General features: G+C 37.0%; 1 protein-coding gene across 4 annotated transcripts in view; it reads right to left on the bottom strand.

The window, feature by feature from the left end:
• The window catches only part of ESYT2 (extended synaptotagmin-like protein 2), an 84,928-nt gene that overhangs the window by 30,067 nt on the left and 40,963 nt on the right, over positions 1-13,898 (bottom strand). For all 4 annotated transcript variants that reach the window (XM_014945022.1, XM_014945021.1, XM_014945023.1 and 1 more), the window contains exons 6-7: positions 13,555-13,644; positions 133-188 (exon numbers count right to left, since the gene is read on the bottom strand). In XM_014945022.1, coding sequence (XP_014800508.1) covers positions 133-188; positions 13,555-13,644 — 146 coding nt within the window. The remainder of the gene's footprint in view (positions 1-132; positions 189-13,554; positions 13,645-13,898) is intronic.

Genomic DNA, 13,898 nt, shown 5'->3' on the forward strand with positions numbered 1-13,898 from the left:
AATTTCGTATAATCTAAATTAATGCATAACTGCTCAGAGTAATTTAACCTAAAATTTTTTAGCCAGTGGTCTTCAGATTTTCTGGGGTTTATTGGAGTGGACGAATATGAACACTGGTTTACATATACTCACTTCAGTCCCGGAACATCCAGAAGATTGGTCAGTCCAGTCCAGTTAATTTCCAAAAGCTGTGAATTACAGAGAAAAGGACAGGAGAGTTAAAAAAAAAAAAAAAAAAAAAAAAAAAAAAAAAAAAAAAAAAAAAACCAAAACAAAAACGATAGCAAATAACAAGATGTGGTGCTATTTCCTGGAGTAATCTTCTTGTATTCACCATAGACCTGTTACAGATGAAGCCACCAACATGAATTTGCGAAGTATAATAAACTGATGAAGAAACCCATTTGAGACCAGGAAAATAAGAGATCTAGAAGACACGACTAATGGAAAAAATGAAGGATTGGGATTAAGGAGGAGGACATGGTAACAGTTTGCAAATACGGGAGGTTGTTTTCAACGACAAAGAGACAAATTCATTCTACCACTGATGCAGTGAAGAAGAAAGGTATAAACAGGATTAAGTATTGAAGTGAGAAAAATGCTCAGAAATAATACGGGTAACTCATTGCTAGATCATATATACTTCCTTCACTGAAAATCTTTACAGAATATTATACATACAAATGCTGTAAAAGTACTTATTCTGTTTCAGGACTGCTGGAATTAACAACTAATTTCTAATTTCCTTTTCAGTCCTATAATCTTCGAATTCTAGATAACAAAACTCATGGATAGGTCACTTCTCACTGAAAACGTTCTATTAACTGCACAGGAGTTAACTGAATATAAACAACAAATAAATCCAAACCCATCCAACTACCACCATGCTTCCAAATCTAACTAACCCAATCTAAGAACTGCATGAAAAAGTTAAAAGGGTTTTGAGATTTCTCAGTTAAGAAACTGTGGTGTTATGCTAAATGCTGAAATAATGAGCTTCTACAAGAACATATGTTTTATCTTTCCACAAAGAGGCAAGAATAATCACCCTACATTAATTTTCCATTTCAAAAAAAAGCACATAATATTCTTTTATAAAGGATCTGTTAATAGTTTAGTTAGTGATTTCCCTTGTGAATACTTCCACTGAAGATAACACGTTATGTATTTGCTTACATAAGGAGCGCTGTTACTTAATATCTCAACAACATTATCTACAAAGCAGCCAGCCTACCTGTAACAAACCATTAAGCAGAAAAAAAATAATTATTCTTTCAATGGAAAAGGTAGCAAGATTTAATTGAATATTCCAAAACAAAAAGGCAAGACTTATCATGGGATGTACTGCAAGAATCTACATGAGCCAGCAATATGCCCTTGCCACAAAGGCCACTAATGCCATCCTGGGCTGCGTTAGGAAAGCCATCACCAGCAGATCCTTCCTCTCTGCTCAGCACTGGTGAGGACACACCTGGAATGCTTGGCCCATTTCTGGGCTCCTCAGCACGTGGACATACTGGAGAGAGTCTAACAAAGGACCATGAGGGTGATTAAGGGACTGGAGCGTCTCTCCTATGAGGAAAGGCTGAGAGAGCTGGGACTGTTGAGCCCAGAGAAGAGAAGGCTGAGGGACATCTTATTCCTGTCTATAAATACCTGAAGGGAGGGTGCAAAAACGACAGAGCCGTACTATTGTCCGTGGTGCCCAGTGACAGGACCAGAGGCAATGGGCACAAAGTGAAACACAGAAAGTTCTTTCTCTCTACCTCCACCAACCAAAAGGAGAACAATGGAGATCTGCTCTATTTCAACATTTAGAAATCAAGGCACCAAGAACAAAAGAATTATAAATTTATACAGATCATTACAATTTATCTGTTTGCTTCTTTTAAATGCAATTTTCTAAAGCCTTCAGGATATTCATGTTTCCCAGACACTGAAAGAATGAATGAAAGTCAAAACAATTTTTCACTCTGTCGTTACAGCATCAGACAGAAGAGAAGAGCTCTCAGAACGACAGCTTAGCTTAGTTTAGTTCTATTCAATTCGTTTTCTTACTTCACATTATTTTATATTGTGAGGGTAAAATGCAGTAAACAATACATTTCTGCCAGTTGCATGGATTTTATTACATTTAATTATGCTGTTGCATCCGCCATTTCCCCTTGCCAATTATAGAGTATTTCCTTTATCCATATATTTCATAAACTGATTTTCTCCCAGGAATCATATTCAATATCTCAACAGATACAATAACGATGAAGTTTTGATAGCAGGAAAAAACAATAAAAATCAACATTTTTATTGTTCCACTCTGACCCTTAAAAACACTTTCCCAAAGTATCCACAACAAAGTAGCAGTTGTACAGAAAACTGAAATGTAATGCTTTAGACAATTCACCCAACTACAAGTAACATGATTCCTATAAGCTTAATTCTGCAGCTTTAGGAATAACAGGACCTTTCCAATAAGATACTGCAGAACTGATGCTACTGTGAAAACTTTGGTTGATTTTTAAGAGAGTTCTAAAACTATATTTTGCAAGTTTGATCAGGAAGTTAATGTTTCCTTTTGATTTACTTTTCAGCACAATATCCCCAGCAGACACAGAAAATAATAAGTCGGAGGAGGTAAAAAAGTAACAGAATTTTTAACTTTTTACTAAATAGCAGTAATTTCTTTTTGCAGTTTAGGGCATAGAGAAACAAAGATAAAATAATTCTTGCATTAGCTGCTGGTTAAGCTTCTGTTTTAACCTTTACATCATTGGCGAAATGCACCACTGGGCAAATTGAAATGAAAAATGTTATTTGTCTGCTGGTAATTGCATTTCACAATTAAGATATTTTGTCTTTAAAACTAGCAGGTTCCAAAGACATCCTCTCACTTAGTCGTTTATTTACTTGACTCTGTGAATTAAAATGCTTTTGCAGGACAAACGAATTATCTTGCAGGGCAAAATGAAATACAGCACCAGATACTATTTAATATAAATCTGAATTTCCAAGTTCATGTTTCCAGATGTACAAAACATTGGAGGTAAACAAGGTAACATTATAAAGGAAGACATTCTCCAACTGTAGTATTAGCTCTAGCGACGAAATTGCATGAACAGGTAGAAATAAGTAGCTTTGAAAACATAAGTTCTGTGATAAAATAATTATTTTTGGACTCTAGAAATTTTACTGAACAGTATCCTTACCCAAAGGCTGGAACATCTCTAAAATACTAACTTCTATAAATACAAGGTGAACAATTATGGTCTCTTTGCTCTTTTACATGATGAAAACAATGTCAGATGGCTACCTTGCAATAATTGATATCTGTGAAGTTGATAGATGTTCTCATTATAACTCTCTTTACTACCACTCTCTTTACTGTGAGGGTGGCAGAGCCCTGGAACAGGCTGCCCAGAGAGGTGGTGGAGTGTCCTTCTCTGGAGACATTCAAAACCCGCCTGGACAAGTTCCTGTGCAACGTGCTGTAGGTAGACCCGCTCTGGCGGAGGGGGTGGGCTAGATGATCTCCAGAGGTCTCTTCCAACCCCATGTGATTCTATGATTATAAAATAAAGGGCTTTTAAACACTCAAAAGCGTTGAATGCTGAGAATTAAAATCTCAGAGCAAAAATAGTGATTTAACTGACCACACACAGGCACCTAATTTCATTTGAGATCCATTAGGATATAGAAACAGAATAGTCGGGGTTGGAAAACATGTCTGGAGATCATCCAGTCCAACACTCCTTTTCAAAGTGGAATCAGCTGTGTGAGGTTGCTCAGGGCTGTGTCCAGTTAGGCTTTGAATACCTCCATGGATGGAGACTCCACAACCTCTCTGGGCAACCTACTCCAGTGTTCAATCACCCCTACAGTTAAAAAATAAAAATAATAATATATTTTTTTAATGCTTAAAAGGAATTCATTATATTTAAGGTTGTCCCCATTGCCTGTTGTCCTGTCACTAGAAACCACTGAGAAGAGTCTACCTGCGTGGTCTTTACTTCCCCCATCAGATATTTATATATATTGAAAATATCGCCCCTGAACCTTCTCTTCTCCAGGCTAAACAAGCCCAGCTCTCGCAGCCTCTCCTCATGTGAGAGATGCTCCAGCATCCTAATCCTAGCCCTTTGTTAGGCTCACTCCAGTAGGTCCATCTCACTCTTATACTGGGGAGCCCAGCACTGGACCCAGTATTCCAGACGTGCCTCACCAGCGCTCTGCTACTTCCTCAATCCTGCGATCTAACAAATGTTTAAGTAACATACAAGTAGCTTGGTAGCAGTTGATAAGGCTAAACACAACTTGTGTTTTCAGAGTAGTTCTCATGTTCTAAACACAAGTTTTGACACCACATTATGTAACACTTTAAAAATCTATGTCTGGAATGGTCTAGAAAAAGTAATTTTATACTGTTTTAAGATAAAGAACCCAGTTTATTACATGATTTCTTCCCTTTTTCATAGGCAAATTAGAAGGCAAATACATACCATAAATACCCCAAAAAAGCGGCCTCTATCCTAAGACATTCATACCTACCTCCTGTATTTAACAGTTTTGCCTACGGTTTTCAGAATAAATAGAAAATGCAAGAATATTTGCATTTCATGTTGATTTTTTTCATGCTTTGTTTAGTATATTGCATAGGGCAGTTCACAATGCAAAGTCCTGTGAAGGCAAAGGCTGTCTCCTAAATAAACTCAACCAAATTAAATGAATTGAGCAACATAATGCATGTTGAAATTCAGCATTGAGAAACTTCTCCTACAGTAGACTGAAATATAAATCATAGTGGGTTTTATATTAACAGCCGCAACCCAAAACAAAGAACAACCTATAAGATACCATTGAGAACTGAAAATTTTTCAAATTATATGACCAAAAAGCATTTCAAAACGTTGTAGCACAGCATATGAAATACATAGAGTGCCTATAGTACAATTTCACTATTAATACTTTGATTATTACACAGTTCTTCTCAAAAACAAGGCTATTGATTCATTCTGTCATCAGTCCTGAGACCATGAAAAATGTAAAAAAATAATTACACAAAGAAATTGAAAAAATAGTGCTACTAAGCATGGCCATTGAGACAACAAATGCAATTAGTACATTTATTATCAGAAACTTCTATTCATCCACTTATTGTACAGGAATAAATAGAAAGACAGAGGTCAGTTTCAGAAATGTTACAGACAAATCCTTTTCCATTCAAAGTTGGGGCTAAGAAATTAAAACACGCTCCTAAGGCTAAGTACTTTACAGGATTATGAGAAGAGCTTTGCAAATAAGTCTTAAGCCATGAAATGTTCTGGAAGGAATACAAGCCTTCAGACTCCTGGCATAAATCATGCTTTAACTATTGGGGCTTTGAAGGTAAGTTCTCCTTGCAGACAGGATTTGCCACATTTAACTCACTATAGCACTTCCTCTCCAGTTCCTCCAGCAGAGCCCTGCAGCAATGAAGCACACTGACAGCACTGCAGTAACACACTCTCTAATCTTAGTCTACAGATATTAGTGACAGATGCTTTTTTTCATGTTTTTTGGGGGTTTTTTTTTTGGTTTTGGTGTTCTTCCCCCCTCACCTCCCACATTCCTCTCAGTAAGGTTGTTTCCAGTCTGCACTTTTGGCTCCCAAACTTAATCAGACTCCAGCATTAGATACACCTTTTGCAACATAATAAAAGTTTTCCAAAAAGGAACACCAAGTTCAACTAAAAACAGCTTATACCTGCAGTATTATGGAAATAGCACTGAGAGCAGAGAAACTCACAGGAGAGAGAGAAGAAAGCAGTCAAATCTACAGTAGTGCTTGATACGCAAGAGGGAGCCCTTCCAGCCACAGTCCAGCCAAATAACAAGGATTTTCATTCCATATTTTGGGCATGACCATGCCATGATTTGTTAGAGGGGAAAAAGGTCCCCTAACTTGTGGTTCTGACAGTAAGTTAAAGCAATGCCACCACCTCATCAAGTTGAAGAACCCTATGGAGAAAAAGTGAGCAAGCAAAGACTGCCAGCTGATGAATCATTTTTTGAAACACCGAATATAAAAAATTCCACACTTAAAAAAAAGGTTTTGGCCTATAAATCTCCAAAATAGCTCAACAATATCATTTCCTTCTCTGCCACCACTTTGAGCAACGCATAATTCTCTTAGTTTAGCTAAATTCAGGGAATGCCAGCTGGTTCTCTGCGGCAGAACTAACAGGGCACTGGAAAGACTGCGTTAAGGATTTGTCACCAAGTGAAACTCTGCCAGGAGCCAGGAATGATGCGGTGCCTTTCCACAACACGCTGCAACCCAGAGAGACCTGCCTTGCAGAGCCTGCTACCGGCCAGCTCTCTGGCCCACAGCGAGGTTTCAGACACCAGTTACACTTTCCGATGAAGCAGTCAGTGCGTACGTTGTGTGACTCAAAGCTCTTTCAGTTCTTCCCCTGCCCAGAGCAGCGAAAACAAATTATGTTTCGTCCCTGAAAACCAAGAAATTTGCATCTTACCAAGGCTCTGAACTGAGAAGTAGTGCAACACACGCTAAAACGTACTCATACCAAGACACAAACCCTTCTTACTCCTCTCAGTATTTTGTTACCTATGTTGGAGGAAAGGAACATAAAATCTTTATGTGGGGAACCAGTGATTGTCCAGCATCGTTAATAGCTTGAAATTGATTAGACATCTTTGTACTCATAGGTACAGTGACTGTTATTGCACCTGCTATCCCACCAACAAAACATGTCTACATTTAAATACGGACTTTGTCCAAAGCTTGTGCTCATGGGCTGTCCTAGGCCTACTGAGCCCTGAGGCCCTGAGCTGGTGGTAAAGGTAGCCAGAGGGCTGTGATTTGATGAGGCAGACACAAGAGTCTGGATATGCTGTAAAATAAAGTTTGGAACTACTAACACACACAAAGGACTACTTATATGCTTAGCTCACAGTGAAGCTGTCCACAGCAGGAAGGGGAGATGAAGGTAAGAAAGGTAACTAGTTGCTCCATGCTGGGCTAACTGGTTGTCTGATTGGGGCACCATATAGTTAAGAGCCAGAAGATACATCTCTCCCAAGAGCAGCTGAACCTACTGAGCAAAGAAGCGTTTAGAGTGATGGAGAAACAGCATGAGCAGCCTTACAGAAGGGGCACTGCTGAAACACCTTCTTCTAGCCTTTCTTGCTACTAGTTTTCAAACTTTACTTCAGCTCAAATATTAGAGCCAAGATATGTTTTAAAACCTACCCTAACTATTTTGCAGTTTAAGAAAACCCAAGGATCAAAACCCTGGCTGACTTAAGGTTTCACCACAGGGTAATGCAATTTTGGAATTTATCAAACATCAAGCAAGACCAGATATCATGTAGAATCATATTGTATATCATGTTATATGGTGGAAAACCCAGCATAAGCTATGACTTCTAAATATTTATTGAATTTTCCTGTGTTTGCTATTTCCTACCTTCCTTACATCTTTTATTCACAATATTTGAGACTTTTACGTATGCTTAAAAAAAGCCCTCAAACCCATGAACACTGGAATTCACCTACATAACACAGTGGCAGAAGCATCATGAGAAGTGGAAGGTTTCCAAAGCTTACAAGAAAAAAGAAAAGGAAAGCTCCCATATATTCCTTATGTGTAAGAGATGGAGAAAGTTGGTTGCCTGTAATGCTTATTAATCATCTGGAAAAGTGACAGTAAATAGAACTGGAAAACAAAACAAAAGAATTTGCTAATTACTATGCTGCTTCTTCATTTTCATAAGACTATGGCAAAAGTCAAGAGCATCTAATATGCAAGGTGTGTATTTTAGTGTTAATAAAGCCAAATAATGCAATTGAATAATACACATTAATCAATTTCACTGTTGGGGAAATAGCCCTGCAGATGTTACAGTAAACACGTAAAGCTCCACTTCAATCTGTGACTACATTAATGAGTTTGATAAATCCCTGAATAAGTTAGATGCGACACGGAACGAGTGTCAGGATGCACAAGTAGCAGAGACAAGATTAATTCTGATGTTCATCTATGTTTAAATGAACAGCAACAGAACAATCTTCCTAAAACTCCGTGAAGATCAACAGCCTGTGAAGCTGTTTTTAACTAGAGAGAAAATGATGAAAATGATAGAATTGATAGGACTGACATTCATGTTTTGTTAGAATGCAAGAAACAGAATATTGTAAAGATGTGACTTACAATTCCTTTTATTATTACATGCAATAGAAAAAAAAAGAACAAAAACAAGTCCAGCAAGCAGTGATCTTTCACAACTTCTGGGTACAACACACCACTGAAGGTAATAGACAAGTAGATTAACTTTTTTTAAAAGTTAATCATGTAACTGAGCTTTTACTCTTCTGAACAGAGACAGTAACAGCTCATTTCATTTTTTTCTATTCTGTTCAGCCATGGAATTATACTGGCTGTATGGTATACCAAGTGGGATGGACCACTGCTTTCAGTTCTGCACCAAAATTCATTTCTTTTATGATATTCACAATTCATTCTTTTGTTATTGCTTCTGTGTTATACTGAAAGAGTTTTAAAAAACTCTATCTATCCCTGCATCCTATAAGAAAAGGCAGGCTAAAATGTGATGAGCATTTTTACATATTTGGTGTTCTCAGTGCCCTAGATGCCTGTACAAAGGGAAAAGAAGGTACTGGAACGTAGAATATACAGGGCCATAACTGAAGTTCACAGCAGCACAAAGGCAGCCGCTAAACACTGCCAACCTTGTGGCTTGATCTGGCTGCCATAAGCACTAATAATTCTCAGAAGAGAAGCCACAAAGTATTTTAAAATTCTGATGAACAACTTCCTGCTAATCAAGTTCTGGAAGTATAAGATTTCTGCAGGACAAATTTAAGGTCTGCCACAGGGCACAATGATACAATTCCATGGGATAAGTTGTGTTTTTTCCTCAGAAATTTATTATAAGAAGGGGACTAACATGCCGTCTTCCGTTACTTCTGAATGTTCATGCAGAAACCAGAATTTGTCTGGTAGTAGAGCACAGCTTATTACCACTACAATGCTAAAGTGCTAACTTTATTGTAATAATTTAATAAGTGACATTATCCAGTGTATTTCCCCAGTAAACATATAATAAACTCAGCCACTCAAACAAGGCCTGACCATACAGTGTCATAGGAAACAGAAATCACACCAATTTTCATCATCTCTATAGGAAACGGAGCACATTTCTGCCCAGCAACTGTGTTTAACAGTGGTTTTTCAGTGATAACTGTCTAAAGATTTAAGTGAGATAATTGCTACAGAGATAATATGTATAGTTGTGGGAGCAAAAGACAGAGGAGCCAAGTTTTTGAGTTAAGGTAATTGGAAGAAGGATCACCGTCAGTCTTACAAAATCCAGTGCACCTCACTCTTCTCCATAATGTCAAATACTCAAAGCCACAGTTCAAGTTGGTTCCCTCTACTTTCTACTGCTTCCTACCCTTCTACCAGTCCCTGACAAGTTTGAAAAATACATCCAGCACTGAATTTTCCAAAGGTAGCCAATATTAAATGAAACTAAACCAATATCAAATAAATCAAAACAACAGGACAGACCCAATCTGTAAAGTGAGTAGAGAGCGAGCAGGGGTCAAGTCAGCAAGTGGAGGGCAAAAGTTTGAATACAAAATGAGAGCTTTGGAAGAGTTGCCCACTTTTCCTGGAAGGCATCCTGTTTTTTAGCCATTGTTACTTTAGAACAATACTACTGGTATGTTCATGTGTCTGGTTTTTTTGTTTGTTTTTTTAAAAAAAGAAAAAAGGGTTGGGTTAAGACAGACCTTCAATATTAAGTGTGCCACTAAATAAGCTTTTGAAAATTACCAATTTGCAGTACAGCAATAAGCCATATACACTTCTAAAACTGAATCAAAAAATCAAAATAATTAACTATGTGATTTTTTTTTCTAAAAGTAAGAAAGCCTACACTTAGACAAGCAGAATATATGGTAAATACACATAATGTTAAAATAATGAGAAGTATTGCAAAAAAAACTTACAAATCCTGACTATTTACAGAGTGCTAACTTCTCTCAGCACTGAAGCTCAGAGATTTAAGACTACTTCAAAACACTACAATGCATATATTTCTCTCTCTTGAAATCTCTTATATATTTGGACATAATTTATAAGCTGACGAAACTTTCCGTACCTTCTTCACAATAGTAACATCAAAATACAGTATTTAAAAAGTTTTGTATAAAGTAAGAACTCTTGCAGCATCAAGAACTTCATGCATTACTCAGAAATTTGAGACTGGTAAATTCATTAAACAACTATGTTTGGAACTATTAATTTAGGCAGCATTGCCTTATATAGTCATTAAGGCCAGCAAACAGATGATACAAAGCAAGAGGAATTGTTGCCAGTTACTTTAGACTGGAAAATATGAGAACAAAATCTAACACTAGCTGCCAACTAATTCCTCTTCTCGTCTAACAAAAATACTGAAGAAAAGCTTTCCTTGGCTGCAGCCACTTGCTCTCTAGTAAGAGAAGAGAATCTGGCTATTGCTATAATAAACATTGTTTTACATTTTTCCGCAGAAGTAAGAAAAATAAACACCAAGATGACACACTGCAGTGGGGAGAGAAGCTTGCTTGCAAAAAACCTAAACATTCACATATAACTGTCAAAATTATGGAATAACTTGATTCAAAGATATATTTTCGAACAATTTCACCCTTAAGTTTGCTCTGACCTTGACCACTAGCTTATTTTTTAAATGAAAGGAGGGTGAAAAATACTTTTAATATTTCTGTAACTTAATACTTTTGGGGAAGAGTTGATTTTTAATTTTTATACTCCGGGCTATTTCCAATCCTTTTTTGTCCCACTAAGTCAATCAGACCCTTAACAAAGCACCACGGGGGTAGGAGTAAAGACAAAATTACTCTGGATAATGTCTTTCACAAAGTGACACGTTCAGAAAGCTACTGACCACAAACAAGAGGTGTTTCATTTAATGTATTTTCAGTTTAGTGTTTCAAGTGCAAGTTATCCAAGTTAAACACTTCGCAAAGGCACGGCACTTCGAGTGGATGAGGGACAGAGAGGACTGGGCACGGCTACCGGAGCTAAATGCTGACTGGGGAGGTATCTGGGGTACCAGAAATTAAAAGTTCACAGCTCCAGCACCCAGTGTGCCAACAGAATGGTGTCTGCAGGAGGAGGGCACACTGGTTCCTCTCTCAGTGAATACAAAGCAGCTTAGACTACACAAACCACATCTACAACACAGAGAAAGTTCATTCCAAATCCTGTAGAAAAAAAAGTATAAGCTCTGTGTCCACACAGCTAAACTCTTCTCCCTGCTCCTCAAAAATAGAGCGTCCATGTGATGAGCTGGGCACTGTACAAAGTCAGGAAAGTCAGTCTCAGTTTGGGAGAGCAGTAAATAGCAAATTAGTATCAGAGGATGCTAACAATTACACAGTGCAGACTACCATAAGGCAGTGTTCAATCCTCCTCATGGCCCTGCTTAGTTTGTTAATGTAAACATGAACAGATGCCCTACACTCATACTCAGAGGGTAAGAATGAGACACAACTTAAGCAGACACCTCCTAGTGTTTAGATTTACTTCAAAGAAATGTGTGTAAATCCAGATTTGATTCATCCCAATATATTTCCCCAATTGAAATCCCCCCAATACCCTTTCCAAATAAAAGCAATGATGTTTTATCAGTTTTGCATGAACTATTTTTACAAAAAAGCTCACTAAATTATCCACGAAGTATTTCCAAATTCTTACATTTTTTACTAAGATTTAAGTCTCCATTCTGTCTAACCGAGCACACATGTTTCTCTAGATGAAACATGAATGACACTAGAGGTTTTTCCTAGGCCATACATAAACACCCATACAAACTTATTTTTTCAACAAGTTCACAAAAGTTTATCATAGGACATTTATTAGTTCAAAAGGATTATGTTACAAGAATGTGATTTCACTGAATAAAACAATAACATACCTTCTAAAGCTGTTTATGTAAAGAAAAGGATCCCACCCGCCAAACACTGAAAACTAGATCAACTTTTTAAAGTTGCAGACAGCTGAGGAAACCCAATTGATCAATCTGAGACTGTTTCAAAGTGCTTAAACCAATATACTTGCAATTTATGACCTGGCATAGTCTGAAACTTAAATCTTGACATCGTAAGTTTTGACTGTTTAATTAGAACATATCCAAGAAACAAAAGCTTCCAATGCAAAGCTTGCTACTAAGTAAGAGATGGAAACAATTAATTTCCTTAAAGAAGTCATGTAGCATAAAAATTTCCATGATGTTCTATTTTCACGTTTTCTATTAAGCTCTATTACTGGCACTTATTAAAAGCAGTATCAAACTTCAAATTGCTAAAACTGCCTTCCACACACATATACCACATTCAAAGAATTTTCCATCAGCAAATGTGCAATATGTGTTATGTTCTCCTTGACATTAATCTAAAATAAGGTTGTTCAACACATTTTGTAACATCTGTTCTTTTCTTGATACATTTGTAGATTAGGAAAGACATTTCCTAGAAGTAGTAAAACCTAGACTAGAATCACTGTCATATTTTATGAGATTTAATTAAATTAAAGATGTAGAGTATTTTTTCCTCCTTTTCAGACAGTTAAAATTATATCTGTTATCTGTCCTCTGTTCTTTTACTAATGCCAAACCAAGTTACCAACAGACACACTGGTGCCTGTCAGCCAATCTTACTTGTGACATTCAGATTACAGCTTTTGAAGTGAAACAATCAGTCCAAGGTGCAACAATCCACTACCTGTAGTGCCTTATCATAGCGCAAACCTCAAAGATGTACATCTACCATTTGACATTGAGGAAAGCATTGAACTGAAATTGTATGACTACACCATTCAGGTTCCCAGCTTTCAAAAACTATTAGTTTCAAACTTCATGTTTACTGTCTTTTTAAAAAAGCATATTTAAGTTCAGCATGAAAAGACAAGATAGCCATCCAAAACACAACTTCTCATGAAAATTAACTGTACCAGGTAATTTGTGACAGGCCAGAATTCAGAAACTTTTGTGGCCTCAGAAAACCTTCCTTAACTCATTTTCTTTGAATTACTCAGATGACAAAGTTTTCTTCCCCTCAGTGAGCTAAGGGAATCAGTATCTTTAATTCTCTTAATTCAAGGGAATTTAAATATATCTGGAATAACTAAAAGGTTATTGATTCAATAATCCGAATCCGAGTGCCAGACTCCGTGATACACATCAGTATTGGCTGAGCCAAAAGATCCCCGGTCACTTTCATTGTCATTTGAGTAGTAAAGAACAGAGAATCCCAGGAAAGACTTCTGAAGTTTATTCAAGGTAATTATTATTCCACTTGGTTTCTTCTAGTATTCATACAATTTGCCTACTATTTTTCTGGGAAAGTTCAACCACATGGTATCAAATTCCCAAAGTCTTTCCTTTTGCTGCTAAATTCTTGCTGTGTCATTTTTTGACTACTGTCATCAGCACTCTAAAAAGAGAAGAAACAGAGATAAAAATACTTACAGGTTTCCTAAGGAAAAACAGGGATAGTGCTCCAATGAGGGGCATGTCTCCAATTAGTGGTTCCAGGATAACCCTCATAGTGCCATGAATCTGTAGAAGGGGAGGAAAAAAAGGCAATGGAATTGACTTCAGTTCAAGCTTGAAATAAAATTTATTCACCAGAAATGCTCACACGTCTAATGCATTAAACTCTAGACTATGAAAAATTTTATATATATAGCTTTACATGTCATGCAAACCACAAAAAAAATTAACACAGACACTAAATAGTTTGGCTTCCAAATTCATTACATTCATCTACGTGATGCTGTGTCATGTTAGTGGTAATTTTGCTAAAAATCTGA

Source organism: Calidris pugnax, unplaced genomic scaffold (assembly GCF_001431845.1).
Source record: "Calidris pugnax isolate Ruff unplaced genomic scaffold, ASM143184v1 scaffold54, whole genome shotgun sequence".
NCBI classification, from domain to species: domain Eukaryota; kingdom Metazoa; phylum Chordata; class Aves; order Charadriiformes; family Scolopacidae; genus Calidris; species Calidris pugnax.